This window comes from Salvelinus fontinalis, chromosome 4 (assembly GCF_029448725.1).
Source record: "Salvelinus fontinalis isolate EN_2023a chromosome 4, ASM2944872v1, whole genome shotgun sequence".
Taxonomy (NCBI): Eukaryota; Metazoa; Chordata; class Actinopteri; order Salmoniformes; family Salmonidae; genus Salvelinus; species Salvelinus fontinalis.
The window spans coordinates 15,713,752-15,728,383 of NC_074668.1; the positions used below are offsets into that span (position 1 = coordinate 15,713,752).

The 14,632-nt window shown below is 41.3% G+C and overlaps 1 protein-coding gene across 3 annotated transcripts in view; it reads left to right on the forward strand.

Moving 5' to 3' along the window:
- Positions 1-14,632, forward strand: part of fibcd1a (fibrinogen C domain containing 1a) — a 120,939-nt gene that overhangs the window by 18,987 nt on the left and 87,320 nt on the right. For all 3 annotated transcript variants that reach the window (XM_055918895.1, XM_055918894.1, XM_055918893.1), the window contains one exon: positions 10,483-10,968. In XM_055918895.1, coding sequence (XP_055774870.1) covers positions 10,483-10,968 — 486 coding nt within the window. The remainder of the gene's footprint in view (positions 1-10,482; positions 10,969-14,632) is intronic.

A 14,632-nucleotide genomic window follows, 5' to 3' on the forward strand; every position in this document is an offset into this window, starting at 1 on the left:
AATGTGGAAAAATTGAAGGGGTATGAATACTTTCCTAATGCACGGTATCTACAATACAAAATGTATTATACCACCATACAACAATATTATAATGTACTGTCTGTGTGTAGAGTGCGTGTGCTAGCTCGTGTGTGCGTATGTGTTTTTCTGTTCCTATGTGTGTGTGTGTGTGTGTGTGTGTGTGTGTGTGTGTGTGTGTGTGTGTGTGTGTGTGTGTGTGTGTGTGTGTGTGTGTGTGTGTGTGTGTGTGTGTCTTCACAGTCCCCTCTGTTCCATAAGGTGTATTTTTATCTGGTTTTTAAATCTAATTCTACTGCTTGCTTCAGTTACATGATGTGGAATTGAGTTCCATGTAGCCATGGCTCTGTGTAGTACTGTGTGCCTCCCATAGTCTGTTCTGGACTTGGGGACTGTGAAGAGACCTCTGGTGGCATGTCTTGTGGGGTATGCATGGGTGTCTGAGCTGTGTGCTAGTAGTTTAAACAGACACCTCGGTGCATTCAGCATGTCAACACTTCTTATAAAAACAAGTAGTGACGAAGTCAATCCATCCTCCACTTTGAGCCATGAGAAATTTGTACATTTTATTAATGTTAGCTCTATGTGTACATTTATGGGCCAGTCGTGCTGCCCAGTTCCGAGCCAATTGTAATTTTCCAAGGTTTCTCTTTGTGGCAGCTGACCACACAACTGAACAGTTGCGACAAAACTAAGGCCTGTAGGACCTTCCTTGTTGACATTGTTGTTAAGAAGGCAGAGCAGCACTTTATTATGGACAGACTTCTCCCCATCTTAGCTACTGTTGTATCAACATGTTTTGACCATGACAGTTTACAATCCAGGGCTACTCCAAGCAGTTTAGTCACCTCAACTTGCTCAATTTCCATGTTACTCATTACAAGATTTAGTTGAGGTTTAGGGTTTAGTGAATGATTTGACCCAAAAACAGTGTTTGTAGTTTTGAAATATTTTGGACTAACTTATTCCTTGCCACACATTCTGAAACGAACTGGATCTCTTTGTGTTGGTGTGTGGCCAGGTTGACATTTATTGGGATGAATCTTGTCCTGGAGGCAAAGTTGGGAAACTTCCACTAGATGGGCCAGCTGAAAAGTCAAAAATGTACTATATATCATAAAAATGCATGAAAATAATAGATTTTTGGTCTTAATTTAAGGTTAGAGTTAGGCATAAGGTTAGCAGTATGATTAAGGTTAAGGTTAGGGTTAGGTTTAAAATCAGATTTTACGACCTTGTGGCTGTGCCAGCTAATGATAGCCTTTAGAGATGCCTCCAGTACGAGGTCTCCCAATAAATATCAACCTGCGAGTGTGTGTGTGTGTGTGTGTGTGTGTGTGTGTGTGTGTGTGTGTGTGTGTGTGTGTGTGTGTGTGTGTGTGTGTGTGTGTGTGTGTGTGTGTGTGTGTGTGTGTGTGTGTGTGTGTGTGTGTGTGTGTGTGCTCGAACCAGGCCTTTTTGGCATGTACAGTACTGAAATTAAATTGCTGCTGCTTCAGCCTCGTAATTCCCAGCCGGCAAGGTTTTTGATTTGGTGCCAGGCTTTTAGCATGAGACACGTATCCTGGACCCTGTGCGCCCTCCCTGTACCCATAGCATGGGTACACCATTAAGGCCAGCACCCCTGCTCATGTCACACCAGAGGGTCATGACCTTTATTTTCCCTGACTATTTTTAATGGTGCAGAGATCTGAGCTAGCTTCCCCTCTGCCTCCCTCCACATAGGCTGTGTCTGAAATGCCACTCTATTCACAGTATACGTACCCTAGCTTCCGCTCTGACAGCCTCCACATAGAAAACCGTAATGCACTTGAAGACATCCTGAGTACAAGCATTTTCTGTTTAAGTGAGGGCCACAGCTCAGAATTGCTCAGATCCAAGGTTATCTGCTCAAGTGGATTATTGTGTGTAGTGTTTCAGGCTGAGTTGTGATCTGGGAGCTATTAAACCATCGCTTGACAATGAATAGCCTGATAGCCTCCCAAATAGCATGGATCAGCATTATGTAGTACAAGCATATATACTGGCCTTGTTCAGGTGAATACAGTGCCTTCAGAAAGTGTTCATACCCCTTTACTTATTCCACATTTTGTTGTGATACAGCCTAAATTCAAAATGGATTTAATTATGAAAAACAGAAAACATGTTTTTAGAAATGTGTGCAAATTAATTGAAAATGAAATACATAGATATCTAATTTATATAAGTAGTCACACCCTGAGTCAATACATGTTAGAATCACATTTGGCAACGATTACAGCTATGTGTCTTTCTGGGAAAGTCTTTAAGAGCTTTGCACACCTGGATTGTACAATATTTGCATTATTCTTTAAAAAAATCTTTAAGCTCTGTCAAGTTGGTTGTTGATCATTGCTGGACAGCCATTTTAAAGTCTTGCCATTGATTTTTTAAATCCAATTTAATTCAACATGTTAAAAAGGCCAATCATGGACATTAATGTCATCTTGGTAAGTAACTCCAGTTTATATTTGTCTGTTTGTTTTAGGTTATTTTCCTACAGAAGGTGAAATTGTCTTCCAGTGTGTCACGCCCTGACCTGAGATATCTCTGTTTTCTTTATATTTTGGTTAGGTCAGGGTGTGACTAGGGTGGATTACGCTAGTTTTTGTATTGTCTAGGGTTTTTTGTATTGTCTAGGGTTTTTGTATTGTCTAGGGTTTTTGTATGTCTGGAGTTTTGTAGGTCTAGGTATTTGTATGTTTATGGTGGCCTGATATGGTTCCCAATCAGAGGCAGCTGTTTATTGTTGTCTCTGATTGGGGATCATATTTAGGTAGCCATTTCCCCTTTGGTGTTTGTGGGTTCTTATTCTATGTTTAGTTGCCTGTCTGCACTATGTCATATAGTTTCACGTTTCGTTCGTTTTGTTGTTTTGTTAGTTTGTTCAGTGTTCTTTCTTTATTTAAGAAGAATGTACGCATACCACGCTACACCTTGGTCCAATGCATATGACGAACGTGACACAGTGTCTGGTGAAAAGCAGCCTGAACCAGGTTTTCCTCATAGGATTTTGCCTGTGCTTAGCTCTATTCTGTTTCTTTTTATTTAAAAAAAAACTCCCAAGTCCTTGCCGATGACAAGCATACCCATAATATGATGTAGCCACCGTTAAGCTTGAAAATATAAAGAGTTGTACTCAGTGATGTGTTGTGTTGGATTTGCCCTAAGCATAACGCTTTGTATTCAGGACATAAAGTTAAGTTCTTTGCCAATTGTTTGCAGTTTTACTTTAGTGAAAACAGGATGCATGTTTTGGAAAAAATGTTCAGTACAGGCTTCCTACTTTTCACTCTGTCATTTACATTTGAAGTCGGAAGTTTACATACACTCCACAAATTTCTTGTTAACACACTATAGTTTTGGCAAGTCGGTTAAGACATCTAATTTGTGCATGACACAAGTCATTTTTCCAACAATTGTTTAAAGACAGATTATTTCACTTATAATTCACTGTATCACAATTCCAGTGGGTCAGAAGTTTGCATGCACTAAGTTGACTGTGCCTTTAAACAGCTTGAAAAATTCCAGAAAATGATGTAGGGCTTTAGAAGCTTCTGATAGGCTAATTGACATCATTTGTGTCAATTGGAGGTGTACCTGTGGATGTATTTCAAGGCCTACCTTCAAACTCAGTGCCTCTTTGCTTGACATCATGGGAAAATCAAAAAGAAATCAGCCAAGACCTCAGAAAATTATTGTAGACCTCCACAAGTCTGGTTCATCCTTGGGAGCAATTTCCAAACGCCTGAAGTACGCAAGTATAAACACCATGGGACCACGCAGCCGTCATACCGCTCAGGAAGGAGACGCGTTTTGTCTCCTAGAGATGAACGTACTTTGGTGCGAAAAGTGCAAATCAATCCCAGAATAACAGGACCTTGTGAAGATGCTGGAGGAAACAGGTACAAAAGTATATATATCCACAGTAAAACGAGTCCTATATCGACACAATCTGAAAGGCCGCTCAGCAAGGAAGAAGCCACTGCTCCAAACCCGCCATAAAGAAAGCCAGACTACGATTTGCAACTGCACATGGGGACAAAGATCGTACTTTTTGGAGAAATGTCCTCTGGTCTGATCAAACAAAAATAGAACTGTTTGGCCATAATGATCATTGTTATTTTTGGAGGAAAAAGGGGGAGGCTTGCAAGCCGAAGAACACCATCCAAACCATGAAGCACAGGAGTGGCAGCATCATGTTGTCGGGGTGCTTTGCTGCAAGAGGGACTGGTGCACTTCACAAAATAGATGACATCATGAGGGAGGAAAATTATGTGGATATATTGAAGCAACATCTCAAGACATCAGTCAGAAGCTAAAGCTTGGTCGCAAATGGATCTTCCAAATTGACAATGACCCCAAGCATACTTCCAAAGTTGTGGCAAAATGGCTTAATAAGGACAACAAAGTCAAGGTATTGAAGTGGCCATCACAAAGCCCTGATCTCAATCCTATAGAACTTTTGTGGGCAGAACTGAAAAAGCGTGTGCGAGCAAGGAGGCCTACAAACCTGACTCAGTTACACCAGCTCTGTCAGGAGGAATGGGCCAAAATTTACCCAACTTATTGTGGGAAGCTTGTGGAAGGCTACCCGTAAAGTTTGACCCAAGTTAAACAATTTCAAGGCAATGCTACCAAATACTAATTGAGTGTATGTAAACTTCTGACCCACTGGAAATGTGATGAAAGAAATAAAAGCTGAAATAAAGAATTCTCTCTATTATTCTGACATTTCATATTATTAAAATAAAGTGGTGATCTTAACTGACCTAAGACAGGGAATTTTTACTCTGATTAAATGTCAGGAATTGTGAAAAACTGAGTTTAAATATATTTGGCTATGGTGTATGTAAACTTCTGACTTCAACTATAGGTTAGTATTGTGGAGTAACTACAATGTTGTTGATCCATCCTCAGTTTTCTCCTGTCACGGGCATTAGGCTCTGTAAATGTTTTAAAGTCACCACTGGCCTCTTGGTGAAATCCCTGAACGGCTTCTTTCCTCTCCGGAAACTGAGTTAGGAAGGTGCAATTACTAACTTCATGCTCAAAGGGATATTCAATATCTGCTTTTATTTTTTCCCATCTACTAATAGTTGCTCTTTGTGGTTGAATCTGTGTTTGAAATTCACTGCTCGACTGAGGGACCTTACAGATAATTGTATGTGTGGGGTACAGAGATGAAGTAGTCGTTAAAAAGTCATCTTAAACACTATTATTGCACACAGAGTAAGTCCATGCAACTTATTATGTGACTTGTTCAGAACATTTTCCTCCAGCACTTATTTAGGCTTGCCATAACAAAGGGGTTGAATACTTATTGACTCAAGACATTTCAGCTTTTCATTGTTTATGAATTTGTAAAAAATTCTAAAAACATAATTCTACTTTGACATTATCTGGTGTTGTGTTTAGGCCAGTGACACAGAATCTCAATTTAATCCATTTGAAATTCAGACTGTAACACACCAAAATGTGGAATAGGTCAAGGGGTGTGAAAACTTTCTGAATGCACTTTACACTGCAGCTACCAAAAGCATCTGACTTCATTCTTAGTGATCATCTCTAGCGAATGGGATATTAGAGGTCGGTTCAGTTTTGGTTTGATTATTAATTTATTATTACGGTATTATTTGATTATTATTATTATTATTACGGTCTCATATGGTCTGTGGGTTTATCCGTCTCTGCCCGTGGCCCGAAAGAACAGGTGCAATGTATTATGGTCATTGTAGTTAATTACCACATTTATGCACTGAACTAGGTTGAATATATGCCTAATGAAAATTACAACTTCCACTCAGCCAAGCGTGCCACATAGTTTTTGACTTAATTTCTAGAGAAATGGCATGTTGAGCTCATCCAAAAAAATGACTAAATGGAATTTTAGTAACTGAATCGACATCGGTCAATTAGTTGTTTAACAACCCACCAAAAAACTAAATGTAGTTTAATCGCTCAGCACTACCACTTGGGAAGGTGGACGATATCATCTCCCATAGTATTGATCCCATACATACAGTACCAGTCAAACGTTTGGAAACACCTACTCATTTCAGGGGTTTTCTACATTGTAGAATAAAAGTGAAGACATCAAAACTATGAAATAACACATATGGAATCATGTAATAACCAAAAAAGTGTTAAACAAATCTAGATTTTAGATTCTTCAAAGTAGCCAACCTTTGACTTGATAACAGTTTTGTACACTCTTGGCATCTCTTGGCATTCTCTCAACCAGCTTCATGAGGTAGTCACCTGGACATCGTTTAAATTAACAGGTGTACCTTGTTAAAAGTTCATTTGTGGAATTTCTTTCCTTCTTAATGCGTTTGAGCTAATCAGTTGTGTTGTGACAAGGTAGGGGTGGTAAACAGAAGACAGCCCTATTTGGTAAAAGACCAAGTCCATATTATGTCAAGAACAGCTCAAATAAACAAAGAAAAACTACAGTCCATCATTACTTTAAGACATGAAGGTCAGTCAATCTGGAAGATTTCAATAACTTTGAAAGTTTCTTCAAGTACAATTGCAAAAACCATCAAGCGCTATGATGAAACTGGCTCTTATGATGACCGCCATGACCCGGAGTTACCTCTGCTGCAGAGGATAAGTTCATTAGCGTTACCAGCATCAGAAATTGCAGCCCAAATAAATGCATCACAGTGTTCAAGGAACAGACACATCTCAACATGAACTGTTCAGAGACAACTGTGTGAAATCAGGCCTTCATGATCAAATTGTTGCAAAGTACCAATTTTTGGTTCCAACCTCTGTTGCAACACCACTTCCAGCAGCATCTGGTCTCCCATCCAGGGACTGACCAGGACCAACCCGGCTTAGCTTCAGAAGCAAGCCAGCAGTGGGATGCAAGGTGCTATGCTGCTGTATTTTGCAGCGACATGCCATCCCATCTGGATTGCAGGCTGTGTAAGGGATATTTGACCAAAAAGGAGAGGGATGGAATGCTGCATCAAATGACCTGGCCTCCACAGTCATTTTACCTCAACCCAATTGAGATGGTTTGGGATGAGTTGGACTGCAGAGTGAAGGAAAAGCAGCCAACAAATGCTTAGCATATGTGGGAACTCCTTCAAGACTGTTGGAAAATCATTCCAGGTAAAGCTGGTTGAGAGATTGCCAAGAGTGTGCAAAGCTGTCATCAAGACAAAGGGTGGCTACTTTGAAGAATCTCAAATTTAAAATATATTTAGATTTGTTTAACACTTTTTTGGTTACTACATGATTCCATGTGTGTTATTTCATAGTTGTGATGTGTTCACTAATCATTCTACAATGTAGAAAATAGTAAAAATAAAGAAAAACCCTTGAATGAGTAGGTGTGTCCAAACTTTTGACTGGTACTGTATATGACAATAATCTTATGACACGACAGAGTTCTAATATTTTTGCCAGTCTCTGTTTTCTCATCTGTCCTTAATTCTAAGACTTATTTGAGGTGTAAAAAAATGACAGTAAAACCCACCACAATATTTACACACAAAAAACACAGGTCCTCCTCAAAATGTCCCTTCCTTTGAGGTTAGGCTCAATACCATTGTGAGTACCTGACGCTTCGCCTTTCACAGTCCAAAGAAGTGATCAGTAGTGCTGTCACCCCCTGTCTCCTGTGTGAGTCAGTAGCAGTGACCTCCCCTAGTCCTGAGGTGTTCAGTGTCACTGCCTGTCTGGGCCATGTCTGGCTACACTAGGTGAAACAGGAGAGAGGAGAGGAATGAAAAGGAGAGGTGAGGCAGAGTAGAGATAGAAGAAAGGATAGGTGGAGGGATGGAGGAAAGGAATAAGGGGGGCTCATTGTGTTCGACAGCTCACTGCTGGTGCAGCCCATGCGTGTTCTCCCAGTGAGCTTTTCTCTCTGCTGCATGGACGTATAAAAGCTGTTCTCAAATATTGTCTGTGCTCGGCAGAGTGTGCTTTTTCAATCCCAACCTCGGTGCCAAACAGGGCCAGAGGTGGCAAAGATGCCAAGATATGAGCAGCAGCTTTGACGTTGTCGTGTGCCGTGGAGACTAGCAGTGGTACAGCATCAGGACCCTCTCACTCTCTCTGAATGCTGGGCAGACTTGTCTTGCTTTGACGATTCAAGGGCACCACGGCAGAATCGGATATGAGAGGTGACTACTTGCCTCGCTTTCAAATGCCTGTGGAGGAGAGTGCACACAAAGAGATTGATGAGACACACACACACACACACTCACACACCTCTTATGTGGCTGCTTTGGTGTTGTGTGAAAGGCTGATAATTCTTGCAGACAGGCGGCATTGTTGCTTTGGTGTAACAAATTGATCGGGGACTCTTCCTCTTGTGCAGCATGGCGCAGTAAGCTGGGATCCTTTGTGAACATTAATTGTCTTTAAAATAAATATGACAATGCCTGCAGAGGATGCTGTGGAGGATAGTAAGTAGCTCCACACTCTGTGGAGGGGCCAGGCCTTGTTGCTCCACTGCAGCAGTGGCACTAATTCAATGACTGGCTGTATTTCCCATTTCCTCTCTGATGCCGTGCCCAGCGGGCAAAACCGGCAGCAATGATGTAATTCTGACGTCTTTTATGACGTCATGGTCAGGTTGAATGTAAACTGATGAAATGAAAAACACATTCTTAACTGGTAGCAATATGGTTATCAGATAACAACCGACATCCTTCCCAGATCGTCTTATTTTTTTCATGATTGACATCGTTACCTGGTTTTAATCCTGTCATTTTACGGCTCTGCAACCAGAAAACCAATTTACAACCACAAAATGACGTCATTATGACATCCCATGCCAAATGTTGTGAGCTGGGTAACTTTATATAGTACATGCATTACTAGAAGGCAGTATATACTGTAGGAGGGAGCAGACATTAATGCCATGCTCTTGGTAATGCAGTAGTGACAGAGCACGTACAGATGTAGGATCTTAATTTGATCACCTTTTTGTTGATGAGAATTTTCCTGCACTACAGGAAATGCAAACTTGTGGTGTAGTTGAGTTTTAAAAAGGCTTGTCAGGTTTCTAATTTCTATTTTGGCATTTCAGGCTTGATCTGCCCTTATAAAAAGGTATCAACCCCTATTAAAATGTCCATTAATTATAATCCACATATTCATTCATATTTCCTTTTGCTGCAAGATTATTTTCCTGCTGTAAAAAACTTGCTCAAATTAAGATCCTACATCTGTAGGCCCCACTCACAAATACAATGCTACTGTATGTCCACTCACTGCAGTAGTGCTGTAGCTGTCAGTATGTAGTGTTTGTAAGAGAATGCACAAGGAAAATGCATGAAAACATCACTCTGGGATCACATGAGGGAGCAGTCTCTCCTACCAAGTAGAAGCAAATTTAAATGGGATTTGAAAAACAGCAGGAGGGGAACGCTTTTTCCTTGAAAAATAAACTATAAAGCAAGGCATTCAACATGGCAGTGACAGGGGTTCCTGAGCTGTAGTCTTTGCCCCTCGTATATCTTAATTTTTAATTTCACTTATGTCATGATCACGGAAACCCTATTGTAGTTCTTATTTATTTTCATATTCTATGACAATGGATGTCAATGGTATGTTTAGTATATTTAAAAATGTCAGAATTGTCTGTGTGTAAGGATTGTTATGTGTCTAGTGGTTAGAGTGCTTTTCTATGAGTATGTGGGTAACAATCTGATTCGTTGAGACAAGGTTGGATCCTAAAGAATGTTTGCACATCTCAATGAACATTTATTCACAAGTCGAAAGGGAAATCATGTACAGTATTTCAGACAATCTATCAAAATGACATTATACAGCACATTTTGTCACAACCTACTGTCAATCTGTGCATTCTATAAGCAGTGGTTTTACTATTTCTCACTTTTTGAAGGCCATACCTGAGATATGTTATTTGTAATTTATAAATCACATATTGATGTCTATGTAATGTATGCACGAAAGTTTGAGTATGTTACACACACTTATCTCATACTAATATTCAGCCTAAGAATCTATCTAGGTACTGTTCCTTCACTGGTGTGTTCTATTCTGGATGCTCATATAAACCTTTTATAAGGCGTGTATAGATATCAGTATTTAGCCAACCAACTACAAAAGGTTAATAGAATAGAATTACTTTATTTTTCCAGAATGAACTTGTGTTGTGGCAAGTAGAATAAGATAAAGAAACATATAAACAGCAACATTTACACATGACCAATACATATGCTGCCACACCAATTTATTCTAATTTAAGAGCTGTGCTATGGAAAATAAAAATAAGTCAGACAATTACATTTTTATATAAAAAATCGTACTTATAAATGTATAAATTATTTGTGAAGAATCTATGTAGTTCTTCTGAAGCCTTGATGAATGCTCTATAAAGCCAGTATAAGTTGTTTATTTAAAGTGGGACCTAATCTAATGCTATTCTCTCCTCTCTGGGTCTCTCTCCTTTCTCCCCAGAGGATGGGCTGTAGCTACTTCCTGTGTACCATCATGCTCTTCGTGGCCGTCCTCCTGGCCGTCACGGCAACGGGTACCATCCTCTTCATGAACCACTACCAAGCCCCACCCCCCGGCACTAACAACGGCCCCCCACTCATCTCCACCAACCAGGATGAGGGCAACGCCCTGGTGACGGTCGAGCGAGGCGACGGCTCACGCATCAACATTTTCATCGACCCCAACTGCCCCGACTACAACAACAACTTCCTGCGGCTGGAGGGTGTGCAGACTTCGCTGCTCCACTCGCTGACCGACCACGACACAAGCCTAAAGTCAGTGAAGGGCCAGGACCGAGCCTTGCTGGTGAAGTTGGCTGAGGAGGTGGCCAAGCTCTCGGCCCATGCCAGCCAGCTCAGGTTGGAGTACGAATCTCTGAGGCGAGGCCAGGGGAACCTGGGACAAGAGCTCAACACTCTGCAAACGGAGCAAGGTCGACTTATCCAGGTACTCCCACCTTCCCTCAACGCCCCATAGGCCCCAAAGCCCCATTCCTCATCTGACCCCGGGAAAGTGGGAGTTTAATGGTTACTTTGCTTAGTGGTGTCTTTCATCCAAAGTCACTTCCACAACTGTCCCATTTTAGATTTTTCTAGCAGAGTATGTTCTGTACTCAAGTAATCCAGGTTAAGTATTGTGCTCAAAGGCATAACTGCACTATTCTCCACCTGACATTTAGGCCACCAACCTTCTGGTCAACCTTCTGCTAGTTACCATTCACTGCTTGCCTCTACTGCTGCATATGCTCATGAAACTCATACACTCTTGGAAAAAAGGGTTCCAAAAGGGTTCTTCCTCTGTCCTCATAGGAGAATGCTTTTTGGTTCCAGGGAGCACCCTTTTGAACAACCCTTTTGTACAACCCTCTGTAGAAAGCGTCCTACATGGAACCCAAAAAGGGCTCTTCCTGGAACCAAAAGGGTTCTTCCTGCAACCAAAAAAAGGGTTTTCAAAGGGTTCTCCTATGGGGACAGCCGAAGAACCATTTAGGTTCTAGATAGATACAGTGCATTCAGACCTCTTCACTTTTGCCACATTTTGTTAGGTTACAGCCTTATTTTAAAATGTATTGAATGAAAACAATTCCTCATCGATCTACACACAAAACTCCATAATGACAGAGCAAAAACTGTTTTTTACAGTAGAAACTTTTGCAAATGTATTACCAATAAAAACATAAATACCTTATTTACATAAGCATCCAGATCCTTTGATGAGACTAGACATTGAGCTCAGGTGCATCTTGTTTCCATTGATTATCTTTGAGATGTTTCCAGAACTTGATTGGAGTCCACCTGTGGTAAATTAAATTGGATGAATATTATTTGGAAAGGCACACACCTGTCTATATAAGGTCAAAGGAATTGTCCGTAGAGCTCCGAGACAGGATTGTGTCGAGGCACAAATCTGGGGAAAAGTACCATAAAATGTCTGCAGAATTGAAGGTCCCCAAGAACACAGTGGCCTCCATCATTCATAAATGGAAGAAGTTTGGAACCACCAAGACTCTTCTTAGAGCTGGCCGCCCAGCTAAACTGAGAAAGGCCTTGGTCAGGGAGGTGACCAAGAACCTGACGGTCACTCTGACAGAGCTCCAGAGTTCCTCTGTGGAGATGGGGGAACCTTCCAGAAGGACAACCATCTCTGCAGCACTTCACCAATCAGGCCTTTATAGTAGAGTGGCCAGACAGAAGCCACTCCTCAGTAAAAGGCACATGACCGTCTGCTTGGAGTTGCCAAAAGGCACCTGAAGGACTCTGACCACGATAAACAAGATCCTCTGGTCTGATGAAACTAAGATTGAACTCTTTGGCCTGAATCCCAAGCATCACTTGGTCAATACCATCCCTACGGTGAAGCATGGTGATGGCAGCATCATGCTGTGGGGATGTTTTTCAGCGGCAGGGACTGGGAGATTAGTCAGGATCAAGGAAAAGATGAATGGAGCAAAGAACAGAGATATTCTTGATGAAAACCTGCTCCAAAGCGCTCAGAACCTCAGACTGGGGCGAAACTTCACCTTCCAACAGGACAACAACCCAAAGCACACAGCCAAGACAATGCAGGAGTGGCTTCGGGACAAGTCTCTGAATGGCCTTCAGCGGCCCAGCCAGAGCCCGGACTTGAACCCGATCGAGGATCTGCAGAGAAGAATGGGAGAAACTCTGCAAACACAGGTCTGCCAAGCTTGTAGCGTCATACCCAAGAAGACTTTAGGCTGTAATCGCTGCCAAAGGTGCTTCAACAAAGTACTGAGTAAAGGGTCTGAATACTTATGTAAATGTGATATTTCAGTTTTTGCTTTGTCATTGTGGGGTCTTGTGTGTAGATTGATGACACATTTATTTTTAAAATCCATTTTAGAATAAGGCTGTTGTAATGAACACGATGGGAGACAGAGAGCTGGTTTCAAGCGCAGGGCGCATTTGTAAAGGACCACTGGAGTAGGCAGGTAGCTGGGTCCAGGGGCAGGCAAAAGGTCATACACAGGGGGTCCAAAAAGGCAACAGTACACGTAGGGAAAAGGCTAGTAACGTAGTCCGGGAGATCAGGCAATAGGTAGGTAACAGGAAATCCGATAGGCTAAAGTACAGGCAGGGAATAAGCAAAAGGCGTCGTTAGTAAGGCAGGCAAAAACTATCATACACGGGAGGATTTAAATCACGTGAAAAACAGTGCTCCGAATAGAAGTGTGTCACAATACAAACAATACCTCACAATGATGGGGTGCAAAGTGAACTAAATAGTGTGTGATAATGACATACAGGTGTGTGAACAGGTGATCAGAAATCAGGTGATTGGGATCTGGAGAGTGAGCTGCATTCAGGGGATCTATGTGTTTGAGAGTGTGAGTTGGAAAGTGGTCTGGAAAGTGAGCTGTGTTCAGGGGATCTACGTGTTTGAGAGTGTGAGTTGGAAGCAGACGTTACAGCTGTAACATAACAAAATGTGGAAAAAGTCAAGGGTTCTGAATACTTTCCGAATGCACTGTATTTACTCTTTACAGGTTTTTGGTATGAACAATAGCCTAAAAGTTTAAAAACCATGAAAAACAGCCCCAGACCATTATTCTTCCTCCACCAAACTTTACCGTTGGCACTATGCATTGCGGCAGGTAGCGTTCTACTGGCATCCGCCAAACCCAGATTTTTTTTTGTTTTTGTTGCTCCCAGACATTTCCTCTTCAGAATAAAAGCACTTACAGTTGATCGGGGCAGCTCTAGCAGGGCAGAAATTTGACGAACTGACTTGTTGGAAAGGTGGCATCCTATGATGGTGCCAAATTGAAAGTCACTGAGCTCTTCAGGAAGGTCATTCTACTGCCATTGTTTGTCTATGGAGATTGCATGGCTGTGTGCTCGATTTCATACACCTGTCAGCAATGGGTGTGGCTGAAATAGCCGAATCAACTCATTCGAAGGGGTGTCCACATACTTTTGTATATACAGTACTAGTCAAAAGTTTGGACACCTACTCATTCAAGAGTTTTCTTTATTTTTACTGTTTCTACATTGTAAAATAATAGTGAAGACATCAAAACTATGAAATAACTATGAAATAACACATGTAGTAACCAAAAAAGTGTTAAGCATATATTTTATATTTGTGATTCTTCAAAGTAGCCACCCTTTGCCTTGATGAAAGCTTTGCACACTCTTGGTATTCTCTCAACCAGCTTTATGAGGTGTTCACCTGGAATGCATTTCAATTAGCAGGCGTGCCTTGTTAGAAGTTAATTTGTGGAATTTCTTTCCTTCTGAATGCATTTGAGCCAGTCAGTTGTGTTGTGACAAGGTAAGGGTGGTATACAGAAGATAGCCCTATTTGGTAAAATACCAAGTCCATATTATGTCAAGAACATCTCAAATAAGCAAAGAGAAACGACAGTCCACCATTACTTTAAGACATGAAGGTCAGTCAATAGGGAAACATCAAGAACTTTGAAAGTTTCTTCAAGTGCAGTCACAAAAACCATCAAGCGCTATGATGAAACTGGCTCTCATGAGGATTGCCACAGGAAAGGAAGACCCAGAGTTACCTCTGCTGCAGAGGTTAAGTTCATTAGCATTACCAGACTCATAAATTGAAGCCCAAATAAATGCTTAACAGA